The 19,621-nt window shown below is 44.5% G+C and overlaps 1 protein-coding gene across 3 annotated transcripts in view; it reads right to left on the reverse strand.

Moving 5' to 3' along the window:
* The window catches only part of ZRANB2 (zinc finger RANBP2-type containing 2), a 120,075-nt gene extending 103,777 nt beyond the window's left edge, over window positions 1-16,298 (reverse strand). For 2 of the 3 annotated variants that reach the window (XM_030205465.1, XM_030205464.1), the window contains exon 1: window positions 16,003-16,297. In XM_030205465.1, coding sequence (XP_030061325.1) covers window positions 16,003-16,058 — 56 coding nt within the window. In that variant the 5' untranslated portion in view covers window positions 16,059-16,297. Of the gene's footprint in view, window positions 1-16,002 lie in introns of all 3 variants that reach the window. The other variant, XM_030205463.1, reaches the window with a different exon arrangement.
* Window positions 16,299-19,621: the final 3,323 nt, after the last annotated feature.

Genomic DNA, 19,621 nt, shown 5'->3' on the forward strand with positions numbered 1-19,621 from the left:
CATACAAGGGCTCCGAAACTGCCATCAGCTGTTTGGTGAGAGCCACATCTGAGGCTGGAGAGAAAATGGCACAGGTGCTATTAAGCGCAGGAAACAAAAGCCTCAGTCGAAGCAACGCGTTCCCTGGGAGCTAAGGCCTCCGAACAGCGTGCAATGCAAAGTCCCGCCGAGGATTTCCTTTTCCCATAGCGGGAGCATCTTTTTACCACCTCCGCTGCCATCTTCGTGGTGCACGCTCCGCGGGACAGGGAAGAAAAAAGAAAGTCACATCGTAGGAACAGGCGTTCTGGACAGACGGGGTGCCTCCCAGCACCGATCCGCTGCCAAATAGGCACCACAGGCTCCAAGACAGAACCCCGCTAAAGGAAGGCTCAGTAAACAGCACGATGCGTCCTGTTCCTCTTTTTTTTTCGCTCCAGTTCCGCAGAAAAAAAAAAAAACTGTTCTCTCTCCCTATTTTTTTTTTAAGTGGTGAGGAAGAGAACAGTCAGCTAAGGCACTGGAAGGCAAGGAGACATGGGGTAAAGCAGAGACCCAGAAAACCAGGTGTGCCTCCAAAGATTGCCCCAAAGCCAGTCACCCCCCCCTAACTCAAACTAGCTAGAGTAGCCCAGGAGTAGCCCCAACAAAACTGAAGAATCCAGGAGCTGGTGAAAATCCGTCCACTACTTGCTGGAGATAGATATACTAGCTGATGGAGGGGCTGGTCATCCAGTATCACTCACTACAGTTTAGTTATCTCTTATCTCCACCTGTTGGCAGACAGAAACAACCCACCAGTTACTGGATTCATCTGCTACCTGTGCTAAGGAATAGATCACTTCCTCCTCCTGTGCCGGCTTAGACTCGTCTGTTTATGTGAACCACGGTGCTGTGCATTGGGTCCAAGCCAGCACAGGAGGAAGTGACCTGCTGTGCCACAGTTCACTTCTTCCTTGCCGGGGGAGCTCAATGGGGGAGGGGGAGACAGTGTGGAGACCGAACGGAGATAAATACTATCCTGACAATATCCTGTATCTGTGTCTTGGAAATCAAGACACAGTTCCTGTTTGAGAATGGTAGAATAGATAATATCTTCACAGAACCCTGTTCCCGGTTTATGATGGAGCTCACAATACTACTTAAAAGTTGGCAGCCAACAGTACTAATGGTATCATGTTCTCAAGGATTGAAGAGGAACATCTCTGGGAATGTAAACAGCTTGGTGCATATTCACTTATTGTCCTACTGAACACACTGCTTTTCTTAACCACCAAATACTTCCAGCTAAAGTCAGTTGGTGAATATCAGCTTTCCTTTGCCTTGGTGATGCAGCGTACCAAAACTCTGAAATACAACACCAAGACATCATGCTTGCACTTCCTCCTTATCAAAAGCCAGAGAGAATCAGATAAATTATCCTTGGGTAAAAGGAAGCAAAACGAAGATGAGGAGGGGCAGTTTATGATGGGGCCTCAGACAGCATATTAACTTGAACCTTCATGGTGAAAGTGGTACACAAAAACCTGCCAAAGCTAAAACAGAGGACTTAGAAGCTGAATTATCTGATTAACTTCAGAGAGCTAGTTATTGTTGCTTATCCTCCCTTATACCCCTGCCTCCCCAATACACGAGAAGAACTGTGAACATATCAGGGCTTCAGGAAAAAAAGGTTGTTACAAAGATGATCTTTTGTGCAAGCCAAAATCTTTTTAAGAAGGAACTGAAAGAGGAAGGCAGTCCTAAATACACACCAACCTCCGGATTCTGTATAGCATGACCGAAATTCACACACAAATCCGGTCGTATTCTGGATGTGCACACGCAATTTAATTACTTAACAAGCCAATCAGCACTGATAATTGCCACTTAATTGATACTAACTGGCATTAATTAGAATTTACAACTTATTAGGCAAATTCTGTAAAGTGGTGCAAATAAATTCTAATGCATCCTGCTAAAAATGGGGTGTGGCCAAGGAACAGGCGGGACTGTGGGTGTTCTGAAAGTCTATGTGCAGGTGTCTGAATAGCTGATGGGATGAGGTGATGTAGTACAGGCTTCTAGCCTACCCAGAAGAGTCTGAAGTATAACTTGGTAAAATTAGTCCTCAACTGATAATTTTCTATTAGTCACAACAGATCAATCCAGAGATGAGTGAGTTATGTCCCTTTACCAGCAGGCAAAGATAGAGATAACCTCAGAGGTTTACTATATGTGGAAATGTGAATATACCATAACCTCAGTACTGTTGATACTAAGGAATGGAAGAAGAATAAATCCAACATGGGAGTCCTCTCCTGCCTCTGAAAAGTCCAAGTAGGCTCCTCCTCCACCATGGGAGAGAAATATCCGAAGTGGTAAACTGCAGATTGATGCTTTGTTCTGTTTTCCCTTTTTCTTTTCTTTTTTTTTTTAAATTAAGGAATCTAAACAAGCATGAGAAAGGCAAACAGTCAGCCATGGTCAACAAAGGCTCGCCGTCCAGAGATGGAGCAAGGCAAGGCTCGCTGTTCAGAGACGGAGCAAGGCACGGCCCGCCACCCAGAGGCGGAGCAAGGCACGGCACGCTGCCCAGAGACGGAGTGAAGCTCGACATCCAGAGAATGACGCAAGGCTCACCCGCCCAGAGACGGAGCAAGGCTCAACATCCAGAGAATGACGCAAGGCTCAACATCCAGATACAGAGTAAGGTCAGACAGCAACAGCCGGCACAATGTCCAGAGACAGAGCAAATCTCAATGGTCCCAGTCAGAGCAAGGTTCCACACCCAGAGAGAGTGCGTCTCAACCGTCCTAGCTGGAACAAAGCTTGATGGTTAACAACGGAGCCAGGCTCGATGCTGGGAGATGGAGCAAGGCTCGATGTCCAGAGTTGGAACAGGTTTGATGCTCAGAACCTAAGCAAAGCTCGATGACTAGAGACATACGAAAAAACTCGACGTCCAGAGTTGGGGTAAGGCTCAGCGTCCAAAGACAGAGGAAGGCTCGATGCTCAGAGACAGAGGCTAGCCTAACGCCCATAGAGAGAGCAAGGCTGGATACCCAAAGACGGAGCAAGGCCCAAAGGCCAAGAAGGTGTCAGGTTCACGTCTGAAGATGAAATCAGCCTCTACGTCAAAAATGGGGCAGGGCTTTGCCACCATGTACCCTCCGGGAATTGAAACAGATACAAAGTGAATGCTACCAAAACCAAGGCTGCCATCAATCGGTGGAGAAACATAAAGCAGGTAATCCCAGCTGTAGAAATGCTACCATTTAACGTGCTACAATGTCACTCTCAGGCAGCAACAAAGACTGTCACCACGAATAGCACAAGGTGACAAAACTACTCTGGAGGATGCTCTCAGAAGGCATACTAATGGAAAAACACCAATGTCTCTACAAGCACCCCATTCAGACAGTGCTTAACCGTCCAGTGGATCAAGAAGCAGACAACAATCACTACTAAGGATGCAAGTGCACTATGGCACAAATTGTGCTGTCAGACCAGAACCAGATGGAAGCAGTTCCTGGCAGCTCAGAAGCTACTGGGACCACACAGGTTACCCCAAAAAACTGTCCTTAAACAGGAAAGAACTGCCAAGACCCCATACAGGAGGCAGGGAAATAGGGTACTGCTACTAGGCACCCGAAAAAAGGCCGCAGTAGTAGAGCATGGTGCAACCCCAATACCAAGACACATGGGAAAGGGGAACACACTGCGGCATCACCCATGAGTTTGACACCAGCCCTGACTCCAAGGCAATCTCAGGTGGAACTCATGAGGCAAAGACACCAGTACTGAGTACTGAAGCCCAATTTCCCCCAAAAACTGATGGGAGAACAACACGAGGCTTTGTGCTCCAAGTGCCCAGTGCAACTTCAACAAACTGGGCAAACCAGTGCTGCAAATACTGAGTTAATAATCGAGACTTGCCCTAATAAATAAAAGGAATAAAACGCAACTGTCCGTGACCATGCTTTATTGTGGCCCCGGGTGTCTGTGTTTCTGCCCTAGAGAAGGCAAGTCTTAACCAAAGAACAGAAAAACCCAAACCAAATCCTGGGAGAAAAAACCCAAACCAAAACAAATCCCGGGAGAACCAAGTGGGGAGGAAAGGGAGAATCAACCTGTTGGCAAGTCACCCACTCAGAGCCCTTAAAACAGTGGGAGCCGCTTGCACCAGAAGCAAAAAGAGGCAAAGAAACTTGCCCCTGGAAGGGTTGGAGACAAACTGAGAGGTCGAGCCCAGGAAAACCACCACCAAATAAGCCTGTTTTAGTTTGGCATGAATTGACTGAAGGTCCTAACCACATGGTGGTGCGCCCCCAGAGAACATGGAAGAACGGGGCCACTGTCCTACACCAAGGTCTGATCCTCCCGCAAGCTCCTCCTAGCTGAGGTCTGGAGCGCGGCTGAACTGTTTTTTTTTTTGTCAGCTAAAGCAATCGTCTTCAAAATGGCGGCTGCAAGACAGCAGCTCTTGAGCCCGCCAAAACTGTAATGGAGGCCCCTTGACCAAACCCAAAGACCTCACGGACTCCGCATGGTACCGGATAGCGCCCAAACCAAATATCACATGCAGCAGAACCCGGCTGCAGTGACCAGAACCCGTACTGGTGCAAATCAACGAGCAGCTGCCGTGACATGCGAATCGCGGTAACTTACCCGTAACCAGTGAACTCCTGTCAGAGCAGTTGAAAAAGAGCTTGACACGATGCCAGCAGAACCACAGCTCCGTTCTTTTTTTTTTTAAGAGGCAGGAGTATAGGAACAAAGCCAAAAGGGATAGGAAGCGGGGGGGGGGGGGGGGGGGGGGCTAGGGGAAGGACCTGACACCACTGGGTGTACCCCACACTGGCCAAGAAGAGTCAGGAACCCCAAGCTCAACTAATCCTGTGGGAACAGGCTAGGAGCAAGTCTCAATCCAGAGAGCTGCGGTCCACATATAGTAAACCTCTGAGGTTCTCTCTATCTCCTCCTGCTGGTAGAGGAACATAACCCACTCATCTCTGGATTGATCTGTGGGACACTATGGAAATGTGAATTTGGACAGTAGCATGCTGCACTGAGCTGAGCCGATGCCATGGCTGAAAATGAGAAGGGGTCAGAGAAAAGCTGGAAGTACACCTGAAAGCCAGAGATGGGTCCTCACAGCCAGAGAGGAAGCAGTCCAGGAAACGAGGAACGCTCCATACTCAAAAGCAAGCAACGCAAGACCAGCGTAGCCACTCTGGAGACAGCGCCACACTATACCACCAAAATTGGAGCCACACTTTACAGCCCAAAATACAGCCTCGCTCCACAGCTAACATTAGAGCCATGACCAGAGGGAGAAACGCACAACCTCCAGGTGAGTCGGTTGATACTATGTATCTAGATTTTCAAAAGGCATTTGACAAAGTACCTCATGAAAGACTCCAAAGGAAATTGGAAGGTCATGGGATAGGAGGTAGTGTTCTACTGTGGATTAAAAACTGGTTAAAGGATAGAAAACAGAGTAGGGTTAAATGGTTAGTATTCTCAATACAGAAGGGTAGATAGTGGGGTTCCACAGGGGTCTGTGTTGGGACCGTTGCTTTTTAACATTTATAAATAATCTAGATATGGGAATAACCAGCGAAATAATTAAATTTGCTGGCGACACAAAGCTATTCAAAGTTGTTAAATCGCAAGAGGATTATGAACAATTGCAAGACAACCTTACGAGTCTGGGAGACTGGGCATTCAAATAGCAGATGATGTTTAATGTGAGCAAGTGCAAAGTGATGTACGTCGGAAAGAGAAACCCGAACTGTAGCTACATGATGCAAAGTTCCGCATTAGGAGTCACCGATCAGGGAAAGATCTAGGAGTCATCGTTGAACGATACTTTGAAACCCTCTATTCAGTGTGCTGCGGAAGGAAGGAAAGCAAACAGAATGTTAGGTATTAACAGGAAAGGAATGGAAAATAAAAACGAGGATGTTATAATGCCTTTGTATCTATCCATGGTGGGACCGCACCTTGAATACCATGTGCAATTCTGGTCACCACATCTCAAAAAAGGTATAGTGGAATTAGAAAAGGTACAGAGTAGAGATTAAAATGATAAAAGGGGATGGGATAAGAAGCATAAAATGTATTGTACCGTTTTAGGATCTTGCCAGGAACTTGTGACCTGGATTGGCCACTTTAGGAAACAGGATACTGGGCCTGATGGACCTTCGGTCTATCCCAGTATGGTAACACTTATGTACTGAGATGCCAAAAAAGACATCGGGCAAGCCGAAATGATGCCCACCGGCCAGATATGGTGCAAAGCCAAACAGCCAGCAAAGCAATATACAGTCAGATGTGGTAAGTCTCTGCCGCCAGAAATGCAGCTACGCCCAATCGTCAGGGATGGAGCTACACCCAATGGCCTGAGACTGAGCCATGCTCAACAATCAGCAAAAGAGCCAGGCTTCACTTGCAGAAAGACCAACGAAGCAATACCCAATCTCCAGAAATGTAGCTACACTGCACAAGTAGGAAAGGAGCAGCTGTCTCCAGAAATGTAGCTACACTGCACATGCAGGAAAGGAGTGGCACACCATAGCCAATGCTGACACTGGGCACTACCACGAATTACAGTGCTGTGCTCGCAATGGTTAGAAGAGGCCACACTCCACAGCCAAAGAGGAAGCTGTGCTCAACAGGCAAAGGGGGCAGCACACCTCATATCACACAGGGCACTGCATTCTACACCCAAAGAAGAAGCCAAAAGAAGGAGCCACGATCAATCAGGAAATGCTGTTTCACCTCCCATGCTGTAGTGAAGCTACCCTTCCAAAGAGGGAATACTGCCCAACAGCTTGCAATACTCAACATCCAGGGACAGAGCAATGGGAGACATCCAGCCATTGAGGGGAGATTAGACAGCCACCAAAAGAGAAACTCTCCACCTCCAGAGAAGGAACAATGCTCCACACCCCACACTACAGCAAGGAATCATAGCCAGCATTTGAACAATGCCCTGCTCCAAGCCCGGAGCTGCAGCTATGCCCCACTCCCAGAAATGGAGCACTTTGCTTCTTCTAGAGAAGGAGCCTGCCTCCATGAACAAGCCTATGCAAGATAGCCAGCCATAAGCAGGAATGGCCACAATACAACTACCAAGATAAAGTTGCGGCTGTAAGATGGAGGCGCGCAGCCCCGCCAAACACCGTGCTGCAGTGGAGAGTAAGGAAGAAGTTGCTCTATCGAGTCGAGATGGAAATGCAATCAGCCTGCCCCATGTCCCATTCCCAAAGGAGTAGCAGTGGGAAAGAAGCAGAAATGAAATTGCATGCCCTCTAAAAAGAAAGGGTCGTGCCCCAAGACCAGCCAGAGTCGGAACCCACACAGAGAAAAGTAGCTGAGCTTCCCACAAGGGGTAGATATGTGCACCAACAACAGAGATAGAGGAGTGCAAACCCCGCAGGGGTAGAGGAGCACCTATCCACAGAAACAAAGCTGCAGGCCAGAGAAAGGCTCCAACGGAGAATAAGACAGAGACTCGTCCAAGCTGAGCTGCATTCCCAATAAAAAGGAGGTGCTGTTACCCTACAGAGATGGTGCTGCTAGAAAAAAGAAACAAGGAATCTACCAAACTGACAGAAGAGTTGCTGCCACCAAAGCAACGAACTACAGTCCGTGAGGAAAGGAAACGGCATTCACCCTGCAGAGAAGATGCTGTGCACAATATCACCCACAAAGTCAAAATAACACAGAGAAGGAGCAGCACATCATCAGGAGAACGAATCAGCCTCAAAGACTCAGCAAAGGTAGCGACCCCAACAAGATCCAGACTGCATGCTGGCTGGGAGCCATGCTGAGCCGCCAGAACCTGAACCAAGGCCCAAAAGCACACGAGAGGAACTGTGCCCAAACAGATGCCCCCAAAAGACTGAGGCGTGGCCCCATACCCCTCTATAAGCTAACTGAAAAGAGGAAAAGCATAAGCTGTACCAGCAGACAGGCAGAAGGCCCATGCACCACAGACCACTGCAGCCATCCACAAATAGTAAAAAAGGCCAACAGCAGACTCCAGGCCGCTTGACGCTGATCCAGGTTCCCAGGAATGGGACAGGAAAGCAAGCTAAGTCAATGAGCCGGACTCGCACAAACCAGAGTTCCGCAGGGAACTGAAGAATGGAAGATGGAACAACCGGAACCAAGCCCAAAGGCAATGACCCCAGCAGGGGCAGAAGTGGCATGGAGCTATACCATAGAATAAACCTCAGAACCGGAAGCTCACCACCATGAATGACACAACCAAACCACAAAATTGCTCCAACTAGAGTGGCAAGGGCACGTGCCGGCGGGTAAGGCGGGAACGAGATCCATGGGGCTCTGATGTGAAAATCGCTGACCAAAGAAAAGCACCAAAAAAACAGAAAAAAGGAAGCACCACGAGGGGAAAGAAAACCGCTCCAGTCGGTGAAGACAAGAAAGACCCACAGGCAGAACATATCACTCAAAGAACCCACCAAAATACACAGAGGAAATGCTGCCATGATGAATGTGAAAACGCAGAAACTCACAGAAGCCACGAAAAGAGAAAGGGGTATTAAGAAAATAGAAACCAAGTGCAATTTTTTTAAAGTGTTTATATAGTCTGATTTATAGGAAAAAAATTCCAATAAGCATCCTCTCAGCAAGCTGAACAAAAAAAGAATTATATCTTACAGCCAGAAGAAACCAAGTCATACTTGCTTTCAAACTGAAGGAAAGAGCCCCACAGGGCAGGTAAACTTACTCCATGCTTCCGTCAACCAGCACCTTGCCACAAAGGCTGACAGGTGAGGTAGGGGAGGGAACAAGAAGTACTGGATATCACCCTAGCTGGCAGATGGGGGACCCAGGACCATACAGTTATCATGAAATACCCAAACCTGGGCTACTAGCACATCCCTGGCGCCACTGTCATCCAGAAACAAGCTGGAACAGGAGCTAACTGCCAGTGACCAAGAGAGGCTACACAATCCGTCCACCAGAGAAAATACTGAACATTGCAGGCTGCACAATACCCTTAAGGGGGGAGAATTACTTGGAACTATTTTCTCTGTCTCCTTCTGCTGGTACATGAACATAACCCATTGGTCTGGTATAGATGACAAGGAAAATCAGATTCAGTTTCCACTTTTACTTAAGGCTGCTTTTAATAAAACTGAAGCTTAAACCAATTGATACTGGTTTTTGTACACTGCTCAGTGATTTACTGATTTTGGGATATCAACTATTAAGTTACATTTAATACACACTAGCTCTGCAAATCAGTAAGAAAGGAATATTGGGATGAAGTAGCCTTTGCTTCACATTCATGAAACCACAGACATTAGATACACAATAAGTGGTTATGTGATAAGTGCTTAACTGTTTTATTAGGAAGACAATTGTAATGATCTTGCACTTCCTTTCCTCTATTATTCCCAAAGTTCTACCAGATTTATGCAGATACTTATAATAGGCTGGAAAAACCCCAGATGCCAATCTGCCAAAAAATGATGGCAGTACAGCAAGCTTAGGAACAGCAGTCTCCTACTGTGGGAATAAACATAGTCCAAGTCTGCCCTCCTGCTACTTTCTCTCCAGCTCTGTCAATGTCTCTTCCATGGACCCCAGGAATTTTGAGCATCAGGGATTATTCCAGTCTTGTTACAGAATTCTGACAATGCATATATGATCATCTTATCTTTCATGAAAAAGAGATTGAAAGGTCTAAAACTACATCACTTTCAGTCCCTTCTTGACCTATTAACAATGACCAAATACAGTGGTGGAAATAAGTATTTGATCCCTTGCTGATTTTGTAAGTTTGCCCACTGACAAAGACATGAGCAGCCCATAATTGAAGGGTAGGTTATTGGTAACAGTGAGAGATAGCACATCACAAATTAAATCCGGAAAATCACATTGTGGAAAGTATATGAATTTATTTGCATTCTGCAGAGGGAAATAAGTATTTGATCCCCCACCAACCAGTAAGAGATCTGGCCCCTACAGACCAGGTAGATGCTCCAAATCAACTCGTTACCTGCATGACAGACAGCTGTCGGCAATGGTCACCTGTATGAAAGACACCTGTCCACAGACTCAGTGAATCAGTCAGACTCTAACCTCTACAAAATGGCCAAGAGCAAGGAGCTGTCTAAGGATGTCAGGGACAAGATCATACACCTGCACAAGGCTGGAATGGGCTACAAAACCATCAGTAAGACGCTGGGCGAGAAGGAGACAACTGTTGGTGCCATAGTAAGAAAATGGAAGAAGTACAAAATGACTGTCAATCAACAAAGATCTGGGGCTCCACGCAAAATCTCACCTCGTGGGGTATCCTTGATCATGAGGAAGGTTAGAAATCAGCCTACAACTACAAGGGGGGAACTTGTCAATGATCTCAAGGCAGCTGGGACCACTGTCACCACGAAAACCATTGGTAACACATTACGACATAACGGATTGCAATCCTGCAGTGCCCGCAAGGTCCCCCTGCTCCGGAAGGCACATGTGACGGCCCGTCTGAAGTTTGCCAGTGAACACCTGGATGATGCCGAGAGTGATTGGGAGAAGGTGCTGTGGTCAGATGAGACAAAAATTGAGCTCTTTGGCATGAACTCAACTCGCCGTGTTTGGAGGAAGAGAAATGCTGCCTATGACCCAAAGAACACCGTCCCCACTGTCAAGCATGGAGGTGGAAATGTTATGTTTTGGGGGTGTTTCTCTGCTAAGGGCACAGGACTACTTCACCGCATCAATGGGAGAATGGATGGGGCCATGTACCGTACAATTCTGAGTGACAACCTCCTTCCCTCCGCCAGGGCCTTAAAAATGGGTCGTGGCTGGGTCTTCCAGCACGACAATGACCCAAAACATACAGCCAAGGCAACAAAGGAGTGGCTCAGGAAGAAGCACATTAGGGTCATGGAGTGGCCTAGCCAGTCACCAGACCTTAATCCCATTGAAAACTTATGGAGGGAGCTGAAGCTGCGAGTTGCCAAGCGACAGCCCAGAACTCTTAATGATTTAGAGATGATCTGCAAAGAGGAGTGGACCAAAATTCCTCCTGACATGTGTGCAAACCTCATCATCAACTACAGAAGACGTCTGACCGCTGTGCTTGCCAACAAGGGTTTTGCCACCAAGTATTAGGTCTTGTTTGCCAGAGGGATTAAATACTTATTTCCCTCTGCAGAATGCAAATAAATTCATATACTTTCCACAATGTGATTTTCCGGATTTAATTTGTGATGTGCTATCTCTCACTGTTACCAATAACCTACCCTTCAATTATGGGCTGCTCATGTCTTTGTCAGTGGGCAAACTTACAAAATCAGCAAGGGATCAAATACTTATTTCCACCACTGTACATATCACACTGTCAAATGGAGGAAAAAGCTTTACATTCAGTTATTTACGGACTTTTAGTCTCTAGGTTGGACTATGGAAATAGAATAGTCTTTGTGAGGGAATTTCAAGTTATAATTTGAAACGATTACACATGTCGCAGAATTCAGCTTTGAGCCTCTTAGGTAGCTCAAACAAATTTGATCATATAACTCTTTTGTTTTAATGTATTATTGGCTTCCAGTGAGATACAGGATGACAATTCCTTATACATCTAGCAAAGCTTTGAGATTACTACAGACAGGATCATAAAATAGTTGTCCTTCCTTTATCTAAAGCACATTGGCAATTTACGCGCGAGAGCCTTCTTTTGGCTTGCCCTTCCTTATGGAATAAGCCCTCCTAAGTATATGAGGGAAGAAGAAAATTTTAAGAAATGTAAAATCTTTGAAAACTTTAGTTTTAAAGATTATATAATCAGGACTGTATAGTTGTTTTGGTATACAGTGCACTCCATTTATGTGCATGTCGGATAAGCGCATGCCATACTTCGGTCCCGTTTTTGGCACCATCAATTTCTATGGGGACAGACTTCAGTTTAGTGCACCACTGATAAGTGCAAGATTAGCTTATATGCATGGTTCAAGACTGCTCCTCTGCAGGTAAGACTCCGCATAAGTGCATGCATGGAATATGGAAGCCAATTGGTGCATGACAACCAACAAGATTTCAAATTTACCGCCTCTTTAACTGCCACAGGCAGAATAAGCGGAAGAATGTTGTTAGAATGTACACTGGGGTTGTTGTCATTGTCACGGCAGTACTGTAAGACTTTAACACTGGCTGAACGAATAGAAGTTCTTATTAGAAAACAAAGTCAAGCATCTATTGCTAAAGAATATGGTGTCAATCCCAGTCAAATTTCACGTGCCTTGAAGCAGAAAGATCAGCTTCTGGAAGACTGGCAAAACAATACAAATCCACAACGGAAATGGGCAGGAAAAGCTGAGGAGGTAGAAGATGCTCTTCTTCGGTGGTTTTCTCGAGTCAGGAGCAGACAGTTTCCTGTCAGTGGTCCACTGCTTATAGAGAAAGCTAACCAGCTAGCTGAAAGTCTTGGACTAACTGAATTCAAAGCCACTGTTGGATGGTAGGAAAGATGGAAGGAGAGGAACAGCATAAAATTCATGAAACAGCATGGTGAGAAACAAGACACTGATGACTTTGGTGCTGAAAATTGGGTTGTTTCAGTTCTTCCTACCATCTTGAACGAGTTTGCACCTCGTGACATTTTCAATGCTGACGAAAATGGTCTCTACTGGTGAGCAATTCCTGATGGACCACTTGCATTCAAACATGCCGAAACTACTGGAGGTAAAATGTCGAAGGACCGACTGACGATCCTCCTTTGCTGCAATATGGATGGGAGTGAGAAGATGGAACCACTCGTCATTGGAAAGAGCAAACAGCCCCGTTGCTTCAAGAAAGTTAAGCGACTTCCTGTGTCATACGAGGTTAACGCAAATTCATGGATGACTGGGGAAATTTGGAAGCAGTGGCTAAAGAAGTTAGACTCTAGAATGCGGGCATAAAAGTGTCAGATTTTGTTGCTTTGTGATAATTGTGCTGCACACAGGGATGAAGTCAGGCTATCTAACGTCAAGGTGGTCTTCCTACCACCAATCACTACCTCTCTGATCCAACCTATGGATCAGGGCATAATAGCCAATTTCAAACAACATTATCGGGCTCTTGTGCTACGTAGTCTGATGAGCGTTATGGATGACCAGACTGGCAAGGATAAATGTGCTGTTGAACTGGCTCGTAATCTATCACTGTTGGATTCCCTACGTATGCAGAAAGAAGCCTGGAATCATGTTACACAGGCAACCATTGTGAACTGCTACAAGCGGGCAAGCTTTGTTAAGGATGTGCAGCAGTTGCAAACACGTCAGATGAACAGGTTATTGACATCCCAGCCGGTGTTACTGAAGAGGAGTTTCATCGCTACATAGCTGTTGATTACGATTCAAAAACAGCTGACGACAGCACTGATGTCGAGATATGCGCCTACACGCAGGCAACAACGGCTGATGATGAAGCAGAGGATGAAATGAGCAGCGAGACACATGCTGACGAAATTACAACCTCCTCCTGTCACTTTTGCAAGAGCGCTGGAGAGTCTCCCACCGTGCGGGCCTATCTGGAGGCCACTGGATGTCACTGCTATGACAGTTTTTACTGTCTGGCAGACGTAGTCTATGAAACTCACAGACCCAATAGTGTACAGAGGACTATAACTGATTACTTCATGTAAGCCTGTCAGTTAAGGGAGACTGTATACTGTATGTATAATAATAAACAGTACTGTACATATGTTTATCAGATGTCAGCTTCTTTGGGTAACAACAGTTAAGTGCACACTCCGGTTAACTGCATGCAGTTCTTTGGTCCCAGACCTTGCACTTAAGTGGATTACACTGTGTGTGTGTGTGTGTGTGTATATATATATATATATATATATATATATATATATATATATATATAGTATGTATGCTTTAGGTATTTTCTGTAATTTATGGAGTATTTTTCATGTTAAAAAATTTTAGAATATTGTACACTGCTAAGAACCAGTATGTGGAAATGGCGGTATATAAAATTTTAAATAAACATAAACAGTCTGGAGGCATAATGTCAACTATACAGACTCTGGTTGAACCAAATGATATCACTAGTTACAAAGAACTGGACAAAAGTGCTAAGGCAACCTTCCTCTAAGAAAACTGAGAAAAAGTGATTGTGCCATCAAGGAATATAAACAGGAAGCTGTATATAAATATCTAGGAGCCAAGGAAGGCGCAACAATCCAGCATAAAGCACAGAGAGAAGGCCAGGAAACAGTATTACAGGAGATTAAACTGATACTGAAAAGTACTCTTATCATCAAAGAGGAAAACACAAACTATCAACCAGCTTGTAATTCCTGTTCTTTCATGCAGCTTTGGAATTGTAGACTGGCTTCTTAAAATACCTTAAAATTTTTGATATTATGCAGCAAGAAAACTTCTCCATGCTTATGTCATAGTCTGTAAGAATCAATGTATGCTGAGACTGTGCATTCCTAGAGCTGAATGAAGAAATGGGCCTCAGGGAAATAGATTATACATATAGAACTACCACCATAGGCCTCAGGTTATTTAATGGCATCTACAGATCCAAAAACAAAAGTATTGATGTATGAAAGCAAGCATTCAGTATTTAGTTCCATCATTAAACTTGGACAGGCTTTCTAACAAGCAGGAGCAAAAATATACCTGATGTATAGCAAAGGAATCAACCAAATTTGCAAAGCAGAAGAAAAAGCTCTTTTACGAAACCAGACCAGCAAACAAGGAAAAACAACTAGCAAATGTAAAAATACAATGGGAAATATAAAGTGTTACTCCAGGAACTGTACGTGGATCATGCCCGATCACATGAATGGTTAAGGAGGAGATCTGAACCCTAAGAATGAGAAATTGTTAGTTGCAGCCCAGGACAGTGGATTATGGGAAAAAGCGGCTCACAGCAAGCATAGAAGACTGGTACAACAGACATCCATTGGTTCTGTAAAAAAAAGAGCTCAAAACGGTTACCCAGCTGGCTGTGAAGTGCTTGCTGGTGGCAGAAATTTTCTATACATTTTGCTCATTATAAATTTTGTAAACATTGCAACATCACTATAATGAGAAAACATTAGGATCATGACCTTAAGAGAACTGTGGCGAATGAGTAGGTTCTAACCTAGGACCATCATCATGTCAACAGATAAAAGTTAGATGCCAGACACTGTTTTAAAAGAGAACAAAAATCCACCAGAATGGCATTAACCACAGAGGTGTCAGTCTCAAATGATTACTCTGTACATCTTGGGGACAGAGAGAGAGAGAATCCTCATGAAATGCAGTCAAAGACAATATTGTAGAAACATACAGAAATATTTCCCCATTGCATTGGGTGCCACAGACATGATTAAAAATCATTTCAAAGCACGCCTGGATTAAAAGTTGCCTGTACATGTAACATCTTATTAGCTCCAAAAAGAAACTCTCTTTGGCACCATGCAAGTACAACTGCGAGTGACAACAGCACGTACGAGCCTGAAAACCATACTCCTCAATCCTGGCTGAAGCGTGAAACTCATTACCGTTATGGTATGCGCAAAACTACCCCATTTGGAGACGTTCCCCGGAAGAACTAACAGAAGGGTAAACAGAAGATGAAGACATGCCGTGCAAAACCTTTCCTACAAATGGGGGATGATAGATTTTGACATCAAATTGGGAAAACCAGTACCAAAAACACAATGGCATTTTAGTTACTTATGTTTTAAAGGCGTTCTCGCCCGTATTGGCTGTATGGTGAAAAACATTGTGCTCTCATCGATATATACGTGATGAATGTGGAGAGAAGGGAAAATATACACAACAATGCGCTCCATGGCATAATAGAAGTAAAATAATTAGCTTAATTAAATATCCAACACAAAAACTGGGAAAGGCGTCATGAGCGACCTCTAGGCCTGGGCTGCAGCATGCGCAGCCGATCCCTAGCGCTTCTAACCCACCCTCCTCCTCCAACTGCCATCCTTGCACAACCCGCACGCCTGTCCCGGGCTCCCGGCCTACACGAACAGCAGCCCGCCACACTCACTTTTTGTCAGAACAAATCCAGTCGCCGTCGCTGACACGAAAATTCTTCGTCGACATCTTTGGCAGCCAACGCGCCACTCCCGCTCAGGACCCCCGGCCTGAAAGGAGAACTCTACAAGGCTCGCCTCTGTAGCGCCACAAAAGAAAAAAAAACAAACGCCAGCACAAGACACGCTCCCTATTTTCTGTTTGCAAACTCCGCACCAAAATTGCAACTAAAATGGGGGTGGGGTGGGGGGTAGAGGATTGAAACGAGAGCAGTTTGGGGAGCGGTAAAGGCGGACGGTACAGGCAATAGCATGGACAGCCCTGCTTGGGAGACAATCTGAACGACGCAGAGACCTCTGGCGTTCGGAGGCCTGTATTGCTGCCGCCTCAGGTGTCAGTGCTAGCTGACCTGTATAGTTCTGGCCTTTTGAAAAAACATTATAACGCAAAGGTTGCTATTGTTGTATTAAGCGGAATTAATTTGCAAGAGGGTGATTTAACCTTGTTGTGCGCCCCCCCCCCAACCGATCCTTGTAAAAAATTTTAAAAATGAAATATGCTGCCTAATAAGCCAATTACTGCCAGTGATTGGGTGCTAATTGACTCTGATTCACACCAATTTGAATTCGTGTGAATATCTTGATACGGCCTATTTTATAACAAGGTGCACCCAAATCCCAAAAGGGGGTATGGTCATTGGAGCTGCATGGGCGGTCCGGGGCATTTCTACCAGAAGGTGGTGTCCAAATTTGGGTGCTGAAATCGGCAGTCAATGTTATGCTATAATGGGCTATCATCTTTGAGCTCTTTTTCTATAATAGGATTGAGCACCAGTTTTTTTCCACGACAATTTTGAGCGCCATTTACTGAATCTAGCCCAATAGCCGTACACAAGGGAATTTGTACGGATAACTTTACTGAGGGTTAATATTCGGTGCATATACTACAATGGGACTTGTCTAAAACACATACTCAAAAATTGGTTGCATGTACCTTTTTCGCAGCATGTGGGGTTTTTCTTCACCCTTAATCACCCTTTTCATCTATCCAAATTCCTGTTATCCTTGTTTATCTATCTAAACGTTTTGCTTCTGCTTGTCCCCCTTTCAGTCTATTAAGATGTTTAATGTGTATTTTGTTGACATTTATAGAACAATAAGCCCCCCTTCCCCCCCACCCAAGAGGCAGAAAGAATAAAAGTTTAAAGACTGTGAAGTCTGTGTATAATTGTGACCTATTAAAGGAGGCGTTGCTGATATCAGTAGGGCCTAAGTGAAGAAACTAGCCTGAAAATCCTGGGCATTATAATGGACCGTAACTTAACGCTAGAGAGCCAAGTGGCATCCACAACAAAGACAATGTTCCACTCAATGTGGAAACTCAAACGCGTGAAACAATTCTTCCCGAGGGAAACATTTCGCAACTTGATACAATCAGTGGTACTAAGCCACGTAGACTACTGCAATGGAATTTACACGGGATGCAAAGAACAAACCTTAAAGAAACTTCAAACCGCTCAAAACATGGCACCTAGGTTTATATTTGGTAAAACGCGATTCGAAAGTGCAAAACTACTCCGCAAAAAACTACACTGGCTCCCAATCAAAGAACACATCGCCTTCAAAATCTGCACCCTGGTTCACAAAATCATCTACGGCGAAGCCCCGAGATATATGACAGACTTGATCGACTTACCAATCAGAAACACATTCAAATCAACACGAACTTATCTAAATCTGCAGTACCCAAACTGCAAAGGACTTAAATACAAATCAATTTACGCATCCAGTTTTTCCCACATAAGCACACAACTGTGGAACGCATTACCAAAAACATTGAAAACGACGTACGACCACCTAAACTTCCGGAAATCACTCAAAACTCACCTGTTTGAAAAGGCATACCCTACCGATCCAACTTAAATGCCTGATCTCTGCAACACAACCAAACTAAAGCACGCAATGGACATAACACAACTCTTCTGTTCTATGATTCCCTAATGTGGCTGTGCCACATGAACTTTCTTGTACCACAACATCACTTTGTATTTGTTCACACTGGAGTCGGCAAACGCATCTCCGGTACTATGTAAGCCACATTGAGCCTACAAATAGGTGGGAAAATGTGGGATACAAATGTAACAAAGAGGAGTGTGGTAGCCGTGTTAGTCCACTCTTAAGGTTATCAATAGAAATCAAACAAAATAAAACATGGAAAAGAAAATAAGATGATACCTTTTTTATTGGACATAACTTAATACATTTCTTGATTAGCTTTCGAAGGTTGCCCTTCTTCGTCAGATCGGATCTGACAAAGAAGGGCAACCTTCGAAAGCTAATCAAGAAATGTATTAAGTTATGTCCAATAAAAAAAGGTATCATCTTATTTTCTTTTCCATGTTTTATTTTGTTTGATTTCTATTGATAAATGTAACAAATAAATTATGGGAAGGGGTCACTGAAAAATGGAGAACTGTATGCATCAGCACTTACATGTTGTGAAATTGATGAATACGATGAATGTTGTATCTCAGTCACTAACTGACAACTATATTTTTTGAGAATGTAGAAAAAAGAAGGAGCTTGCCCCCTCATTCTATAATCTCATGTGCATATTTATGTGCCTTGGGTGCAGATTTGTGTGCATAGGTTATAGAGTAGTACCTGTTACAAGTTAATTACCTAATAAGGTGTTGACACTAACAACCACTAATCAGTGATTATTGGAGTTAATTGGCACTAATTTCCTGTTACATTCTATAATGTTAGTGCCTAAATTCTATAGTGCCTAACTACGCGAGGAGTATGGATGTAGGAGGGACATGGGTGGGACAGGGGCATGCCAAGCAGTGGCATAGCCAGACCTAACATTTTGGGTGGGCCCAGAGCTAATATGGGTGGGCACTGTGTATATAGGTATGAGTAACATAGTAGATGACGGCAGAAAAAGACCTGCATGGTCCATCCAGTCTGCCCAACAAGACAAACTCATATGTGCTAGTTTTTGTGTATATCTTACCTTGATTTGTAACTGTCATTTTCAGGGCACAGACCGTACAAGTCTGCCCAGCACTATCCCCGCCTCCCAACCACCGGCTCTGGCACAGACTGTATAAGTCTGCCCAGCACTATCCCCGCCTCCCACCACCGGCTCTGGCACAGACCGTATAAAGTCTGGGGATCTATGAGTCTGACTTGTCTGGCTTTTCCAATGGGATGTGTATTGCTGTTGTGTATGTTCACTGCTGCCTTTTTAAAGGTACTGTTATTGAAACTGGTGTTATCGTTTGCAATATAGGCTCTAAGAAGCCTCTTTGCAGGATCACAAAGTACTTGGCAACAAAGGGATTTTGTGTTGCTATTATTGAGGTGCTACTACAATTTGAATACATTGTTCCAGGATTGTGGGGGTGCTAAGCTTTAGTAAAAGGGCAACTTTATTATGCTTCTGCTACCTATGTTGTTGGATGTATTATTATTATTTGTTACATTTGTATCCCACATTTTTACAGGCTCAATGTGGCTTACATGTAGTGTTTCTTGCTACAAAATAATGCATTAGAATGCACTTGATGAAGGATTTCTAAGTAGTATGTCCAGCATCAACATATGGAAAAACCAATATTTTAAAAT

The sequence above is a fragment of the Microcaecilia unicolor genome, chromosome 6 (genome assembly GCF_901765095.1).
Source record: "Microcaecilia unicolor chromosome 6, aMicUni1.1, whole genome shotgun sequence".
In the NCBI taxonomy this organism is placed as follows: Eukaryota; Metazoa; Chordata; class Amphibia; order Gymnophiona; family Siphonopidae; genus Microcaecilia; species Microcaecilia unicolor.